The sequence below is a fragment of the Poecilia formosa genome, unplaced genomic scaffold (assembly GCF_000485575.1).
Source record: "Poecilia formosa unplaced genomic scaffold, Poecilia_formosa-5.1.2 Scaffold25, whole genome shotgun sequence".
In the NCBI taxonomy this organism is placed as follows: domain Eukaryota; kingdom Metazoa; phylum Chordata; class Actinopteri; order Cyprinodontiformes; family Poeciliidae; genus Poecilia; species Poecilia formosa.
The window spans coordinates 2,467,244-2,484,041 of record NW_006799964.1 but is presented as its reverse complement, the minus strand read 5'-3'; the positions used below and the strand labels follow the sequence as shown (position 1 = coordinate 2,484,041).

The 16,798-nt window shown below is 37.8% G+C and overlaps 2 protein-coding genes across 2 annotated transcripts in view; one reads left to right on the top strand and one right to left on the bottom strand.

The window, feature by feature from the left end:
* Positions 1-2,792, top strand: part of LOC103135412 (macrophage-expressed gene 1 protein-like) — an 8,407-nt gene extending 5,615 nt beyond the window's left edge. The window contains exon 2 of the mRNA XM_007548113.2: positions 614-2,792. Within this exon, the coding sequence (XP_007548175.1) occupies positions 614-2,278 (1,665 nt within the window). The 3' untranslated portion in view covers positions 2,279-2,792. The remainder of the gene's footprint in view (positions 1-613) is intronic.
* A 2,859-nt stretch (positions 2,793-5,651) lies between these two features.
* smarcad1a (SNF2 related chromatin remodeling ATPase with DExD box 1a) lies at positions 5,652-16,478 on the bottom strand. The gene is made up of 24 exons (XM_007548112.2): positions 15,990-16,478; positions 15,475-15,613; positions 15,253-15,376; positions 14,741-14,810; positions 14,431-14,525; positions 14,244-14,342; positions 13,939-14,017; positions 13,707-13,823; positions 12,946-13,604; positions 12,228-12,424; positions 11,705-11,795; positions 10,896-10,995; positions 10,728-10,787; positions 10,484-10,559; positions 10,242-10,377; positions 10,013-10,144; positions 9,642-9,737; positions 8,790-8,907; positions 8,588-8,703; positions 7,796-7,984; positions 7,585-7,703; positions 6,436-6,618; positions 6,219-6,328; positions 5,652-5,929 (listed from the first exon to the last, which is right to left on the bottom strand). The coding sequence occupies exons 1-24, from the start codon at positions 16,093-16,095 to the stop codon at positions 5,868-5,870; spliced, it is 3,273 nt and encodes a 1,090-aa protein (XP_007548174.1). The 5' UTR covers positions 16,096-16,478; the 3' UTR covers positions 5,652-5,867.
* Positions 16,479-16,798: the final 320 nt, after the last annotated feature.

The following is a 16,798-nucleotide window of genomic DNA, read 5'->3' as shown; positions in this document are numbered from 1 at the left end:
TGGTTAAATTTGGGATATGTAACTTTATTAAAAAATGTTTTTTTTTTAAATATATTTGTTAAAACTGTCTATGTCCAGACAGTATAATATGCTACAGACGATCTGGGGAAAGATCTCTCCTCCACCTCTTCCAAAAGTATGCATTTCTTCCATCAGAAGAAATGCACTGCTCCCAGTCAAAAACTACATCAGAGCCAGGAGGAGGGTCTTAGAACTGTCAATCAACCGCTGCTCAGTATGCTAAAGGCAGAGAAACAACTTACAGTTCCAGGAAAACAGCTTAAGGAAAAATTGTCATTCTGATGTGATGCAATCATGTCAAAATATTTTTCTACAACTAGAAAATGAATACCCACATCTTGTGAAGCCCATCACTAGGAATTATGATGGAGAGAACTTATATTTCTTTCTGGAACAATTAAAATTCAACTGATTAAAAATTATTTTGTAAAATGCTGCACAATGCATTTTATGGTGGTTTTATATGTGGATTCCTAAATTATTTGAGTTTTAAAACTGGTTAATTTACACAAACAAAAAATTAAATGCCATCTTTGCAAAACTGAAAATAACTTGAAATATCCTAATTATATTTTTTCTTGCCTTTTAAAAGGTTCGTGATTTGGTCTACACAGTGAAAGCTTACCCGGACTTCACACTGGATCTCCGTTTTGTTCAGCAAGTCAAGGAACTTGCAGATGCAATTGAAAATAATCAGACAAGGAATGCAGATTATCTCTCAGAGAAGATGGTGCTGGACTATGGAACCCATGTTATCACCAGTGTAGATGCAGGAGCTTCTTTGGTACAGGAAGACTATCTCCATTTTATGTGCGATAATGTGTCAGATAGCTCCACTATTAAAGCTCAGGCCGGGTTAAACTTTTTTGACAAACTCAAATTTGATATTAGTAGTCAATTTAGCCAACAAAGCTCATTACTTAAAAAATATCAGTCTAACATTCAGTACTCTCTCATTCAAAGCCATGGTGGCATACCTTTTTATCCTGGAATCACTTTGCAGAAGTGGCAAGAAAGTACCAGGAATAATCTGGTTGCCATTGACAGATTTGGATCTCCCCTCCACTATTTCATAAACACAAACACTTTCCCTGATCTGCCAGAACCTACAGTCGGCAAAGTGGCTCGTCGGGTGAATAAGGCTATTGGGCTGTATTACAAGGTCAACACTCGTCCTGGTTGTGTGGACATTACTTCCAAGAACTTCAACTTTCAGGCCAATGTTGATGACAACTCCTGTGAGGGCCCAGCCACCAACCTTAGTTTTGGAGGAGTTTACCAAGTATGTACTAAACTCACCTATGATGCTTATCCACTCTGTGATACACTGGCCCAAAAGAACATACAGACAGGTGACTTCTCCTGTCGCCCACCTTACACTCCAACTTTACTGCGATCAGAAGTGAGACAGCAGGGTTACAATTCATATGAATGCCATACAGAAAGTGACTCATGTTGGTTGATTTTTAGTTGTGATAAGACTGTTTGCAGTGATGTATATCGTGTTCGCTCTGCTCGTATAGATACCTACTGGTGCTCTGTGAATGGAAAAGCTCCAGATTACTCAGGGTATCTTTTTGGAGGAATCTATGGCCCCTCTTTCCAGAATCCCATCACCAAGTCCAAAAGCTGCCCTACAAACTTCATTCCAGTGAAGTTTCTATCAGATGGCCAAATGATCTGCATGAGTGACGACTATGAGACTGGCATCAGATACTCCGTCCCATTTGGAGGTCTCTTCAGCTGTGAGTCTGGTAACCCACTGGCTAAAAACCAACGTAGATGCCCTCCCAAATTCAGCCAGCACCTCGCCACGGTTAGCGATGGCTGTGAAATTCTTTACTGCGTCCAGTCTGGACTGTTTACAGAGGGTGAGCTGAACCCAATCCGTCTTCCTCCATTTACCAAACGTCCTCTCGTAAAAATGCAGACCACCAACACAATGATGGTGATGACTGAAGGAGATAAGAGCTGGGTCAGGATGGGGCCCAGTAAAGGGTGGAAACTTGTGAATCCTGAGGAAATGCAAAAGCTTCAAAGTTCTGGGTTAAACCAGCAAAGGTTTAACCCAGAACTCAATCAGATGTCAAAGGAAAAAATAGCAGGCGTGGCAATTGGAGCAATAGGAATAGGAATGGTGGTGACAGTGGTAGTGATCTTGGTTAAGAAAAGGAGGAGGTACTCTGGATTGAGGTCCAGCGGTTATGTGGAAATACGTGAGGAGGTTGGGAGGGAGACACAAGAAGATGAAACTTAAAGTTATGCAACAAAAAGAGAGCATTGTGTTTTCACATATAAAAAGGATGTTAGAAATTTAGCTTTGTCCACCAGAGTAAATTGGACACATAAAACTTAATACATTAATGTTTTGTATAGGTATGTGTGTAATACATATTCAGCAACATATGATGATGGTGTTTTTTGAGGAACATGTTATTTTATGACAAATCAGCCTTTAAAAACAAAATAATTTTCTTTAGACACCAAAGCTCATTTTCAAACTTTATGGTGACCCTCAGCTCCAAGCTGCACAAATACATAACTCATTTAATGTGTAGTATTGCTTATATATTACCTTTGTATATCCTGCTTTACTCATTATGAACATATATGTTAACATTTAGGTAAAACATAAATTACCTAAGTGTATTTTTATTATAGGTGAAAAAGGGATCTAAGTACTTTTGTGGCATATCATAAGAATTGATTTCCTGTTTTATAAAAATTAATTTTATGCAATGTATTCTACAGCATATTCATACAAAAATAAACTTTTCAACAAAAAAAGATGGAATTCTTTTTATTGTAATATACAAAAAATATTTGATTGTTTTTTTTTTAGGTTGGCAACAGAATCAAATATTCTGCAAAATGCAAAGAGGAGTCCTTGGTTTTGTTTTTTGTGCAGAGCACGTGTGTAAGAGGAGACCAAGACTGTGATGGACAACAATGACCCAGTTGGAATATCACATTATTTTGGCTCATCAAGCTGGGTCATGAGTTGACGTTTGAAGTCTGGGACAAGGACATTCTTTACAGTGACAATGCAGAGCTATCCATCGTCTATACTGAGAGAGGAACTCACTCTTTAAGCTGTCAGCTGCACAAAGGAGTTCTCCATTTTATCTTTGCCATTAGCTGCGACACACATTTGACAGGGTTTAGATGTGGCCGATATTCGCCACATGCTGAGTAAATAAGGTGTTAAATATTTAACATTTCACTGCGTAGTTTTCAGAGTACTTCTAAATGTATTCTGCAGGTAGTAATTTGCATGGACACACATAGTAAGAGACTTCAGGGTTTTCTTTTACCATTTCTGATCACCTAAAGCATTTATTGTTTTAAGTTGCAAGTAAATTCTTGTTAAAATACACAGAAGCAATTTATTAAGTGTCAGAATCCTTTATTGCACAATTATTTGTAAAATTTTTCCCCATTCATTCTACTCTTGTCTAAATATTATATTCCTCCATTTAGTGACCATCTTTAATTGGGGCCTTTTTTCTTAACATTGGACTATATGTTAATCATGCAGCCTCCTTCAGATGCTGCCTTGCATAGTTCTAGATGGGAAATCAATTATAAAATGTAGAAATTAATTAAAGAAAACACTAAATATTTTTGCCCATTATATATTAAATTACATAAAATTATACTGACTTGATCTACAGGTAGACATTTGAGCAGCACAACTGAAAACTTAGCAAATGTGGCCACCCTGTGGCAGAAATAGAAATGACTAGAATTCCATTTCTCTGTAGTCATCTTCATTCCTCTTTTTTGAGATCATATATCAAACTCTTTGTTCATTATGAGAGGGTCAACTGACACCAGCCGGTAAGCAGTTCCACTTTTAAAAACTTCATTCCTTACTGCCAGTAGCAGACAGATAAATAATCCCCTGGTCAAGACCTCTCCTTGTAGCAATGTTGTAAAAACCCTTTTTAGACTCACGGCTACCCAACAGATACCTAAGAACATGGGTTTCTTTAAAAACATATTTTTAGTCTCATAACTTTGAGAATGAAAGGGCCTCATGAATGCTAGACAGTTTTGAACAATTCTTTTCAAAACTACTAATTCTGCTCAACCTTTTCACATTTTGTCATGTGCATCCACAAACAAAATGATTTTCTTGTGATTACATGCCACAGACCAACACAAAGTAGTTTATAATTGTGAGGTAGAAGAAAAATCTGTTATTTTCCAAATAAAATAGAAAATCTAGTATGCAGCCGTTTCACAACCCCTTTATTTTATAGTGGAAAGGTTAAATTAGAAGATAAAATTGATAAAAACATTAAGGACCATACAAAGTACACAATGCTAAATAATGGATAGATAATATTCTAAAAACATGCAGTACTTTTGATTTTTAATGAGTAAAGGCAGTAGTATAAATTATGATTCACAGCTGTTTGTGTTTTGCTTATTTGTAGTTGTATTTGGGTTTCTTACTAAATATTACTGCAACAACTTGTAATTAAGGTGCAGCAGTACAGGTGCAGTTGGATCTCTTCAACTTAAGCCTATTTTACGTAGTGAGGTTTAGCAAGTTAAATGTATTTCTTACATGGATATTCTTTGTCTTGATATGTTCATTTAATCTTTTATTTCCTTTTGTAAAAACTTTTACCAATCTCGAATTGGAGATACGTACGAATGTCTACAAGAAATCCACGCATACAGAGCAGAGCTACATCACAGCTGCAGTATTACCAAGCATTCCGTCACCAAATCATGTTCAGGGTTCCTTTGAAATTAGAAAAGGCATTTCAGTCACCATTTTTAATCAAGACATCACCATTGCAGGACCTCCAAGTCTTTCCATTCTCATCCTGCAACAGAAAACGAAAACTCCAGATGAGTGAAATGCACAACTAACGTTCTCTACGTGATTTTAAAGCAGAGCAAACACCGGGTAAAAACAAACGACATAGTTACCTTTGTTCTCAAGCCATAGCAGTGGAGTTGATAAAGATGGTAAATACACTTGTATGTAATCAGTCAGTTTCTTCAGGTCAACGTTCCAGATGTGAAAAACAAAGATCTCGCCATTATTGTCTCGTCTGAAGTGTAATGTCTATATATCCGTATTTATTCTGTGAGAGTTTGGTTACGTTGTAGAAAGCCAACTTGATTTGAATTTAGACAAAGCATCACAATTTTAACAATAAGGTGGAAAAGAAAACATTCCTTCAACTAAATTTTAATGACTCCAAAATACTGATATTTATTCCAATATTTATTGTAAGTTCAAACATGAACCTTAAAACATACAAAGGACTTAGGAAAGAACTTTTACAGTAACACCTGTACATTTACAATGCATTGGCCCCGAATACGGTACACGAACAGCTGCCTTGTGAAAGTATTGGAGTCTCTTACCTGAAGGTACTTTTCACATGCAGCATACTTTCAAAATTATTCTATTTTAAAACGTTTGGCAAGTGTACTTTAAACAGAAACTCAAACCAAAATATATGAATAATTATGAGCATGACATGTGAAATGAAGTGATTCATTTTTGCTTCCCTTGTAATACTGAACCCTTGTGTGACTTCTACACACAGATGTACAAAAAGGTATATCTTTGTGTGAAGAAGTCACAACGATATACATCTTTGTGTGACTTCTACAGCTGGCTGACCCAGCAAAACCTGTACAGAGTCTGGAAACAAAAAGGCAGTTCATATGTTGGGGGGGAAACAGAGCAGGTAAAATTTGTGATTTAGGCACAGTTACCGTGCTACAGCTTGTTTCAAGGCAGAATATTGTTGGCAGCAGCCTGCATACAGTCACAAGTCTTCATCAGTTCAGTCGAGTTTCAAGGCTGATGTTCTTCACAGTCCCAGAGAGGCTTTGAGTAAAGAGGCCATATCTTCAGGAATGCTTCCTTCATCATCTATAGAACAATTCATAAGCAATTCAGCAACCCACAAATTACCAGAGTACCTAATAAATATATATATCTCCTTTATCAAATATCTATTTCACACCATAATGGTGAAAATATGGTAGTAATGTCAAGAAAAACTGTAAAATGTTGTGTCAAAGCCTCTGGTGTTATCACAAATTACAGTCTTGCTTATTCTAAAATGCATTTTCAAGTTAAGTGCATTCTCCTTAACTGTTGCACCGAAGTATTGCAGAAGCAGAGCGATTACGTCATCTATTTGCACAGAGTCCCTTACCTTGGTCAGCAGCAGTCATGTCCTGTTCCAGCTTTAGCTTCTTCTGACCGAGCTGCAGGATGCAGTCCTCTATGCTGTCCTTACTGATCAGCTTTATCACCTGTACAGTCCTGCCAGTCACAAAGATGTAAATCACCCAATAAATAAATTCTTCTTCTTCAGTAACCGTGTTGATGTACGACCAGATAGAAACGATAAGCCGATGTGTCATTCTAACCTGGTCTGGCCCACGCGGTGACATCTATCCTCTGCCTGTTTGTCGTTGTAGGGGTTGTAGTCGATGTCGTGCAGGATGACAACGTTGGCAGAGGTGAGGTTGATGCCGAGCCCTCCAGCACGTGTCGATAACAGGAACACGAATATGTCTGGGTCTGTGTTGTACTCGTCAATCAAAACAATCCTGCAGGAGAGAAATTATGAGCAGTTAGAAGATAGTGCAGTGTTTAGAAGAACACCTTAATGCAGGGATTTATTTAGCAAAATCCTGAGCTAACACCCTGCATGTTCATCTTCATTAGATAAATCTTTCAACAACAACAAACTTGAAAGTTACTTTGAAGTTATCTAAGAGGTTAATTATCAATTTTAACACTGATTTTTAAAAGACTTCAGACTTTGGTCCACAGTATATTTTTCCAACTGAAAAGGCCAATATTGAACTTTTAGTACTATGAGAAATAATGAAACTATAAAAAGAAGACAATTATTAGTATCCACAGCTTCTTTAACATTTCAGCCAGTCCACCGGCTGATCGCCTCGATGCAACGATGCACCAATTTGTGCAAAAGGATTCTCAAGCAGCAGGCTGTGTTTAACGTTAAACGGGTATTTTGGATTTTCATACCTCGTAAATTCTAATAATCAAAAACAACAAAAAATATAAACACTCGATTATGACTTTATAAAAACAAAAGTTTTACTGCGCTGAATTTAAGTTTTCCCATTATGTTCTAATATCTTAAGATATTACCTGTTTATCAATGGAGGACAGTGAAGCTTCCATGTGCAGAATTGCATCAGGCATTTTTTGCAGGATTTTGATTAGACAATATATTTGTTGAGGTGAAAAAAAAAGGATGCTTTAAAGAGGGATAAGTGGATAGTTGTAGTACGATGTGAATAGTATTTGGATTTAAGAGATCAAGGTCGGAGTCGGTGTGTGAAAATACATCCAAACTGCGGCACCACAAGGTCCATCACTGAATGTTCTTCTGATAACATTCATGGGGGAGAACAACAACTTATCACACAGCACAGAGAGCCTTTCCCATTGTGTATTTCTCAGAAGCTTCATCATCAGCTTCATATCATGCTGGTCACAGGCGATGAGTTGTCAGTATTAAAACATAAACAAATATCCCTGACCTGTCAGCGATAGGAGTGGATCCATCCAGTCTGACGTAACGATGCTGTAGATGTTTCAGGAGGACTTCCACAATGTCCAGCATCATAGTAAACTGACTGAACAGCACCACTCTGTCTCCCTGCAGAATGAGAGAAAAGCTCAAATCTTCAGTGTAAATAAAGATTGAATGTTCTCGGTTATGCGTCACAGAAACAGTTCAGCAGTAGCGACCTGGCTTCTTAGAGAGGCCAGCAGCTCTTTTAGGTGGAGGAATTTCCCAGAGTCGAGAAGGAGACTGGTGTCGAGCTGGAAGGAGCCGATAGAGGAATACTGCTGACACAGACGATGGAGCTCGAAATCTGACATCACCTCCATGTCTTCCTGAATCAGAGCAGCACTGGCGTCGTGGTGGGTCGGCTCCTGAGGAGAAAAGAAAGAAAATAACAGTGGGAGGAAAACAAGATGTTACAAAATGAAACATCGATCAAACGACGGTGGATATTTACAGGCATCTCAACTTCAGGAGAGTAAAGTTAAGAACATTTGTTATCTCAAAACTTTGTTTTGTTTCAATCAAGCAATCAATTTTAACTATAAAGCACCCTTCATGTTGGAGTCAGCTTGCTGGAAACGCATAATAAAGGGTATTTCTGAACTGGGTTTGAACCATCCAGGGTGACGGTCTGCAGGTGCAAATACCAGAGTTGTGAAGTAAACTCCCTTTTCCTCCCATCTCTGTAAGAGGGGCTGGTGGATATTAAAAAGCAATGTACCTTCATCTTTTCTTCACTTCCCTGGACTAGCCAGGGGAGTCACTGCTCATATTCTTTGCTTAATTTCTTAATAAAGTAATAATCAAAATGCATTTTGATTTGTTCTTGACTGACTCAGTGTTTCACCTTAGGTAAGACTTATGCATTTCCTTAACACATTACAACAGCAGAATTATTTAAGGTTCATAGTTTTAGTTTTAAGAAGAAAAAAGAAATCAAAGGTGAGCTCCAGGAAAGTATCAGGACAGACCTTGAGCATAAGTTGGCTCATAGCCTGAAGCTTTTCTGTGGTGTAGTACTGTCGGTGAAGAAGAGGATGGTTGGCCATCTTCCTCAGCTGCATCATCACATTGCACAGCTCACGCTCTAAAAGAAGAGATGTTTGTAGGTCATTATGTTATTAATAAAGCCCAGATACACAACAGGGAGCCTGCAGTTGAAATGAGTCTTACTCTCTCCATTAGTGGTGCTCTTTAGTTTCTTTAGCAGCGCTTCGTAGAGAACCTGCTGTTTCTCGCTCATGGAGCAGAACTCGATCTTTTCTTCTTTGGCCGGGAGCTGCTTGAGAACCTGGAAGCATCAACACAGCAATGCGTGTCAATATTTTTTTTCTTTCTTTTTTTACAATCCAGTTGCAGGCAAGACACAAAATGGAGAACATACTTCTTTAGGATAACAGTGTAAAAAAAAGTAATTTAATGTTTTAGGAGAAGCAAATATTTTAATTCCTTTTTTTTTGCTAAAAGTTTGCTTCATCAGCTCAAGTACAGAGATGACGTACATGAAGCACATCAAAATTATAGAACTCCAACCATATTCACTATGTAAATTAAAGTAGCATATTCTCAGAATTTTGCAATGCTGCTGACATTGGTCAATAATGCAATGAAGACATCAATTGCAATATATGACTATTTTCTTCTCTGCTTCTATCACTCAGACTTGGCCGTTGGTGCAATGTCTGAAGTGAACATTGACTAAATCCAAGATTATAACACTTAAAATACACCAGTCAACAATCATTGCACTGCAGTCATATTCAATATGACTATTAAAAATATATTGTGCTGCCTTATTATAGAACCACCATCAACACTTTTACAATTTAACAAGAATGAAAACGCAGGTCAGACCCTATCGGCCAATAGGAACACATGATGCATCCAAACTAACAAACTCATTTAATTTACCCTCCCTCTTCTACAAGCCGTCTACAGCTTCATCCATACACCACAATGTCTGCACACAATCACATGGAGTTTGCTTAATGTGTGATAAATATCTGTCACTTCTAATGAACTCACCTCATTTTTGACTCGTCGCAAGATAAAGGGTTTCATGATGAGTTTGGCTTGATTAATTCGATCCCTCTCAAATCGACTTTGTTCCTCGTGAGATTTCTAATGAGAAAAAGGGGAAAAAAAACGAGTCAAATTTCATAAAACTATTTGATTATGAATTCTACATTTAAACTGGCAGCTGGTATAAGAAGTCATTACAGCTGAACAATAAAATGTGACAAGTAAAACCAGATGCTCTTCATCACTGTGTCCATCATCATCATCGCAATGGTTAATATACATCTACTTAACAGGGAAAATATCTGCAAATGTCTTTCCTAGACGGCTAAAGAAACTAAAGTGGAAACATACCAGGCATGCATACTGATACTGACCATAGAAAACATCTTGGAGAGCTGCATTGTGGAGCTGGAGAACATGGTTGGCATTATGAAATTCAACAGTGACATCAGCTCTAACAGGTTGTTTTGTAAAGGAGTTCCTGTCAGCAGGAGGCGATGCTCAGCCTGCAGGGAAACGCAAACAGAGACCATTAAATCGAATTTCTTTGGTAAGAAATGCAAATTCCATAAAACAGAGGAGGAAACGCAAACGTCAACTTACATTAATGGCCATTAGGTGGCGGTAGCGCAGAGTGTTCATGTTCTTTAACATGTGGCCTTCATCAAAGATGGCATATTTGATAGGCAGCTTACGAAAAAGAGATCGATCGCTGTCGTTCCCTATGGCCAAGTTATACCTGTGAATGAAACAAACAGCAAGCAACAGTTAGAACAAGAATTATGCTAAACGTCCATCAAACTCAACAGCAGCGATTTCCATTCAGCCTCAAAGTGTTTGCTTACGTCGTCACAATCACGTTAAAATGGACTTCCCCGTTCAGGATGTCATGTTTGAGGTAGCGTCGCTCTTCCACAGATCCTGTAGAAAAGAACAGCACACAATGATTTTCAGAGGGAAAAGGCATCAAATCTATAGAATATTAGCATAGCATTCTTACATGCAGCATATAAGAAAAAAAAAAATATTTATATTGAAACAGTACATAAGAAAAAGGTGATTTTTCTTCTGTGAAAACATAAGGCTTACCATAATAAATAAGAACTTCAAGAGCTGGGCACCACAGCCTCAGCTCTCTAACCCAGTTATCTAAAAGATGGAGACAAGACAAGAAAACAAGATATTTAAAACTGATATTTGTATATTGTTAGAAACTGTATGAGAAAATTTAGCATTTTATGTGTGGAGGTCCTTTACCCAGTGTGGAGGAAGGCACAGTGATGAGATGAGGACCTTCTATTCCGTTCTCATACAGCTGAGCAAGAAATGCTATAGCCTGGATGGTTTTCCCCAAACCCTGAGAGCAAGAAATGTGAACGGGAAATGGACATGGTGAGAAAAATATACAAAACCACAAATGTGGCGATATTTAAAATTCTCCTTTTAGATTATATGAACGTTGCAAAAAAAAAAAAAAAAGCATAAACACCAACAATCTTTGTAATTGTAAGTAAAAAACAGTTTCTCTTTTCAGATGCATTTACGTCTGTGTAATAAACACACCCGTATGTGCTTTAGAACAATCTCAGTGTCAGGCATTAACTGGATTGGATCAAGTAAGACTTGATGCAACATATCAAGTACTTTATTAATTCTGTAAATCTTTTCAGAGACATTAAATTAAAAGTTTTGTCACAAAATGATGTGGGAAAAGTAAGACAAAATAAGAAAATTACAGATGTCCAACACTACTTCTTCTTTTTTTTTTTTTTTTGCCTTAGAACACTGACTGTAAAAAAAAAAAATCAGTGATTAGACCTTGACTTGTTGATCTTGGTTATCGATGATCACAACCAAAACAAACTGACTGGTGTTTAGTCTGCCCAGGCTCTCCTTGTGAGGAGAAACCAGGAGAGCTGGGCAGGAGGTCATCTTGACATAAATGTTGCCTTTAAAAAGTCAACGGGTTCAAGAGTAAAAGATCTAAACAAGTTAATTCCACTGTTGGGCATTTCAACATGAATACTGGCATGGCACGACATTAAATCCACCAAATGTTTCCATACCATTTCGTCAGCAAGGATGCCACTCAGTTTGTGTTCATTCAGAAGCATAAGCCACTTTAGGCCAATCAGCTGATACGGTTTGAGCTGCAACCTGAAAGGGAACAAGTAAGAAAAGTAAACAAAACTCACTTTTATAGGATGCATAAAAGATTTTTACTCAAATGTAGCCTACAAACTATTTTTAGCCAAATGTAGCCTACAAACTATTTCTACAAGCTTCTCAACAAAGTCAAGTTTAATTTTACTTCCGTTTTATAAATCGTTACCACATCTTTTGGTTTCTTTTATTTTAACTCTAAATATCTAATCCTATTTTACAACAGTCTGTGACAGAAAACTGATGTTTTCTTTTGTACAAGCATTTACATAAAAAAATGAAGCAAAAGGAAAAACAAAAAAACTTGTTTTACTATAAACTCAAGCCTACATTCGTCCTGCATGATTTAGAGACACGGGACACTTAACACAAACTGGTGCAACATTTTTTTTTGTAAATTAATAGTCGGTAGTGAATTTTACTTACTGGCTGTTAAGTAAACTGGGCTGTTTTGTGGAGCCAGTCCCACTCTCCATGACCTCCGTGACCCGTTTCACCATTTTTGTGGAAATGGTCTGACATTTAGACATGAGTCCAAGGATAACCTTCCTCTCTTTGAGGACGACCTTGCAGCCGTGCATCAAATCGTCTGAGAGTCCGTTTCCCTTGTGGAAGACGTCCCACTGAGGAGGAAGATCATTACTTAGTAGCTTGCACATTATAGTGTATGCATGCTGTGTTTTAATCTATTTATAAGCAGTCCAAACTTTAAACGATATTAAAAGTGGACAAAGATTTACAAAAGTAAAAGTTACAGGTAAAAAAAGAAAAAAGTTTCTGAAACTTAAGACTCAGAAGAAATGTCAAACACTACATGGATGAGTTTTGTTTTTCTAAAATATTTCTCTACACAACAGCATCAATATATATTGTTACAGTGGGTTTGCACTGCAAATTTAATGACTTAACTACATTAATAGAAAGAAGGAACCACTAATGTAGAATATATACAAGCAGATATGAAGCTTAATCTACTTAAAACTTGCAAAAATAAAAACGAAGATGCACTTTATTGTGTACAGCCTACGAACCAGCACACACAGGGAACAGTTCAAAGTATTTCCAAATTAATTTGATTGATGCAGAATAATTATGTGCAATTTATGCGTGATTTCTGTAAGAACCAACCAAATAAAAATCTCACCAGGGATTCCCAGCTGTCAAAGGGTCTCAGTTCCACGATCCTCTGGGCCTTTTTAACAGAACAACCAGAAATCAGCGATAGTTCGTCTATTGAAGCATCCTGGAAAAACGCGAGTATTTCATCTTTCACATCCTTCTTGACATTGATGCTCTCCAGCTCGTCGTCAGAGTCCTCAAACTCGCTTGTTACTACGTCCTCTTCATCATCATCATCATCAGAACTGACTTGTTCTTCAGCAGCTCGTGCCTTCTTCTTTCTCTCCGCCGCCTGCTTCTTTGCGAGTCCCGTGTCGCTAGAAAACTTGGGCAAAACCTGGGAGGCCGAGGAGGAAGGCGAAGGCTTCGAGGTGGATGAGGTAGAGGTTCGCATGCGAGAGCATGATAAAAACGCAATCTGTGAGTGCATAGTATGAATGCTAGTATTAAGTTTGGAGACTTTTGTGTCCTCTGGCTCCGACTCGTCTTCACTGTCCTTCGTATTATCTGTGCTGTTCCCATCTGCTTTATCAACGTCTCTATGGTCTTTAGGATCCTCATGATGTGCTTCTATTTTTCTTTCAGTAGACTTCTGAACATTTGAGTCTTTGTAATCTCTGGTTGACCTTTGTTTCCTTTTTGGTTTTGGTTTTTCTGAATTATCAGAGTCGGCAGAACTGTTTTCTGTCAAAAGAAACAGATTGTTCATCAACACATTCTGCTTACAAGAAATTATTGAAGATAAAATATTTATATTTAGTTTCAGTCAAAAAGTATTCTCTGTACCTGTATCTGTACTCATCCTATCTGTTTCACTGTTGTCCTCTGAGTAATTCCTAGTTGATTCAGCTTTGCCCTTTGATTTCTGCTCTTCTGGAATAACCAAGCTGGTGCTACTATTATCTATCAATTAAATAAACGAGATAAAGTTTAAGTCAGTCAAGGAATTACTGTAAAATATCAAAACTATAAAAAGGTAAAAATTTGGTTAGATCCAGACAATTAGTTGGATTCATACCTGATTCTGAGAACATCTGAAGAACCTGCAGAGCTTCTTCCACATCCCAGTTGTGCTCCTGAAGCACCATCCTCAACTCCTAGACCAGCAACGTCGTCAGAAGTGTAACAATAATAATAATCACCTTTCAGTTTCTTTCTCTTTTTCTTAAACCATTTTACTTTGGGATAATTACCTAAGGCATTCAATGCTTTGATTCACTTGACCTTATGTGACCAACTAAAGATAAATTTAAACTAAAAAGAGACATAAAATGGCTTCAGTTTAAAAAGCTAAGCTCCATCAGACTTGCTGTGTGTCTTCACCTCTTTGTCCTGGTCTGGAAACCGTTTCTGGAGTTTTTTCACCATGGCCTCCTGCTTTTCCCAGCTTGGTTCTTCCCCTTCGCCCTCTTCATCAGAGACCTATACAATGAAATTATGCCTAAAAGTTCAAGGCCTTGCGATCTACATTAGGTTCTTAAAGGTAATCAAAAAGCTGTCGTGTTCTTACCAAAGACGGTTTCCGTTTTTTACTCGGCTGAATATCGCCACTGTCCTGAGAACAGCTGGATCCGTCCTGCTTTCTCTTCTTGCCATCATTTGGAGCTGAGAGGACAAATGGGAGGTGATCTCAAAAGAGGTAAAAGGATTGGTATGAGAAGCCTTTAGGCCTTTAGGCAGAGGTTCCTGTTTTGACCTTTTCTGCATTTAAAATATTTGATCTACGGCTTTTTATGAATCTCCATCAACATTTTTTCACTCCAAAAATGTGTGATTTCTGTTCCAAATTTGATTTTAAAGAGAAAGTGAAAAATATTGACCTTCTTTGTCCCCAAATCTTAAAAGGCAGACAGCTATAGCGCCCTCCAACGTGCTCGTACTCCCAGAGACCTGAAAGCATCGGAAAAACAGTGAGCTGAACAAATCAATAACATCAATCATTTCCTTATGCAAAACTAAATTACAGCAGCATTAAATTACAAATTTTGATTATAAAAGCTGCGTCTTCATGTCACTCTGGAAACAAATAAAGATCCATTTAAAAAAGAAAGTAATATTAAAACAGTTACAACAATATTCTTATATTATTTATTATTGTAATTTCATAAAATGACTGGGATAAGTCAGTTACATGTGCAACCTCTGGTTTAAATAAGGAGAAGTGCAAATGAGAGAGAGTGAACATCATGGCAGTAGAAGACAATATGGAGAATAAAATTTGATTTTTTTGGTTTTATTTTGCTTTATTGAACAGTAACCTTTGATTGAACCTAAAATAAAAATTAACCTCAAGCATTTTCTCTAAATAAATAACAGCTGGACCAAGTCTCACCTCTACCGCTTCAGTTCTTGACAGTTGAGGAAACAATTCCAGTAGTTTGTTTATCTTCTCATCCATCTCCTCGTCCTCTGTATGAAGTGGTGCTACACCTTTTGGTAGCTTCTGAACTGAGCTTCTAGAATCAGAAACATCTCTGTCAGACAATAGTCAGCAATGTCAAAGTAATAAAATGCATCATGTTAAATTCATTTGAGTTTACAGGGAACCACATACTTGCTCTTTGAGGTTATTTGTATTTTTGTGTTTGGCTCGGCCATAATATCATCTTCCTCCAAATCTATGGTAATAACTTCTTCAAAAACCACACCTCGTGCGAGGGACTTTGCCTTGGCTTTAAATGATTTCATCTGAGCTGAAAAACAAACGACCACGTTGGCATCTAGTCAGTACATGAGAAAAGTTTTTATTTAAAGTGAATTGCCACTCACAGGCGGAGTTTACATTTAAAATAACCTCTCATGTAGCATCAGCGTTGATGCTAATCTTAAATGTAACTCTGTATTCTTGTTGTGGGGGAGAGAACACGATTTTACTCAGACAATCCAACATGTGCTTTGATGCATTTTGATCACATCTCTGCTTTGCAACGTGAGAACCACATGGACTTATACTCACGTTTAAAATATTGCAATATATCTTTTTACCTGCGTCACTAAGATTAATCGTCACAAAGTCAAGCATTTCCAGTGTTGGCTAACAACAATGCATGCTAGTTTGCTGCTAGTTACCTGGCTCGTTCTCCTTTTCAGAATCCGGACTTTTGGACACGCAACCTGGATCTTTGTTGGCTCCTTTCTTCTCGAATCGAAAGCGGTCTAGATTGAACATGCTCATTTCAGGTAGTCTTATATGTCTGTATCGGAAAGCGGTAGCCCTTTGTCTACTTTTACTCAGCTACTATGTTCTCTGTTGTGTCTAGCGCATCATCATCTACGTCCCTGTTAGCTAACGCGACAATCCAGCTAACTAGCGCCAGGTGTTAGCGCACGGGCCAGGAAGAAAATTGAGCGCAGGCGGCGAGTTTTGAGCTTTGTCACTGCTCTGTTTTTGACCGCAGCGCTTTAAAACCAAATTATAAGTAGCGCACTTCATAAAAAACACGACAAAACAAAATCAATACGTGAATAATCTGTGCTCCACACGGCGAAAAGCCGGTTTCCCGCTAAGTCAGGCAGCAAGAAGGAACTGATGATTGGTCAGGAACTCAAGTGGGCGGGAATTACACTATTGGGTCAAGATAGTACTCTACATGGTACTTCCGTTTGGCGTCCCTGCATGGATAAGCCAGTTAGGTAGTGGGTGGATGGATATTCCGTAGGATATGGAGCATTTTCCCAAATCAATAAATATGGGTAAAGTATTTCCAGTGACAAAAGATTTGTTTACTGCATTCACTTGAATTCTAAATGGCACAAACGCCTCAGTAGATAGAAAAATAACAGAAAACCAAGCTTTGTTCCAATAAGATGTCTCGTTTGACATATTTCAGTTAAAACGTATTTTTTCTTCATTTAGTGAAGTTACTTACAGTAGGCAT

Coding starts and splice junctions, on each gene's coding strand:
- smarcad1a (XM_007548112.2), bottom strand. CDS start 16,095: ATGAGCATGTTCAATCTAGACCGCTTTCGATTCGAGAAGAAAGGAGCC. Junction 10,378..10,483: donor TTTAACGTGATTGTGACGAC/GTAAGCAAACAC, acceptor TTTCATTCACAG/GTATAACTTGGCCATAGGGA. Junction 5,930..6,218: donor CATGACTGCTGCTGACCAAG/GTAAGGGACTCT, acceptor ATTGTTCTATAG/ATGATGAAGGAAGCATTCCT.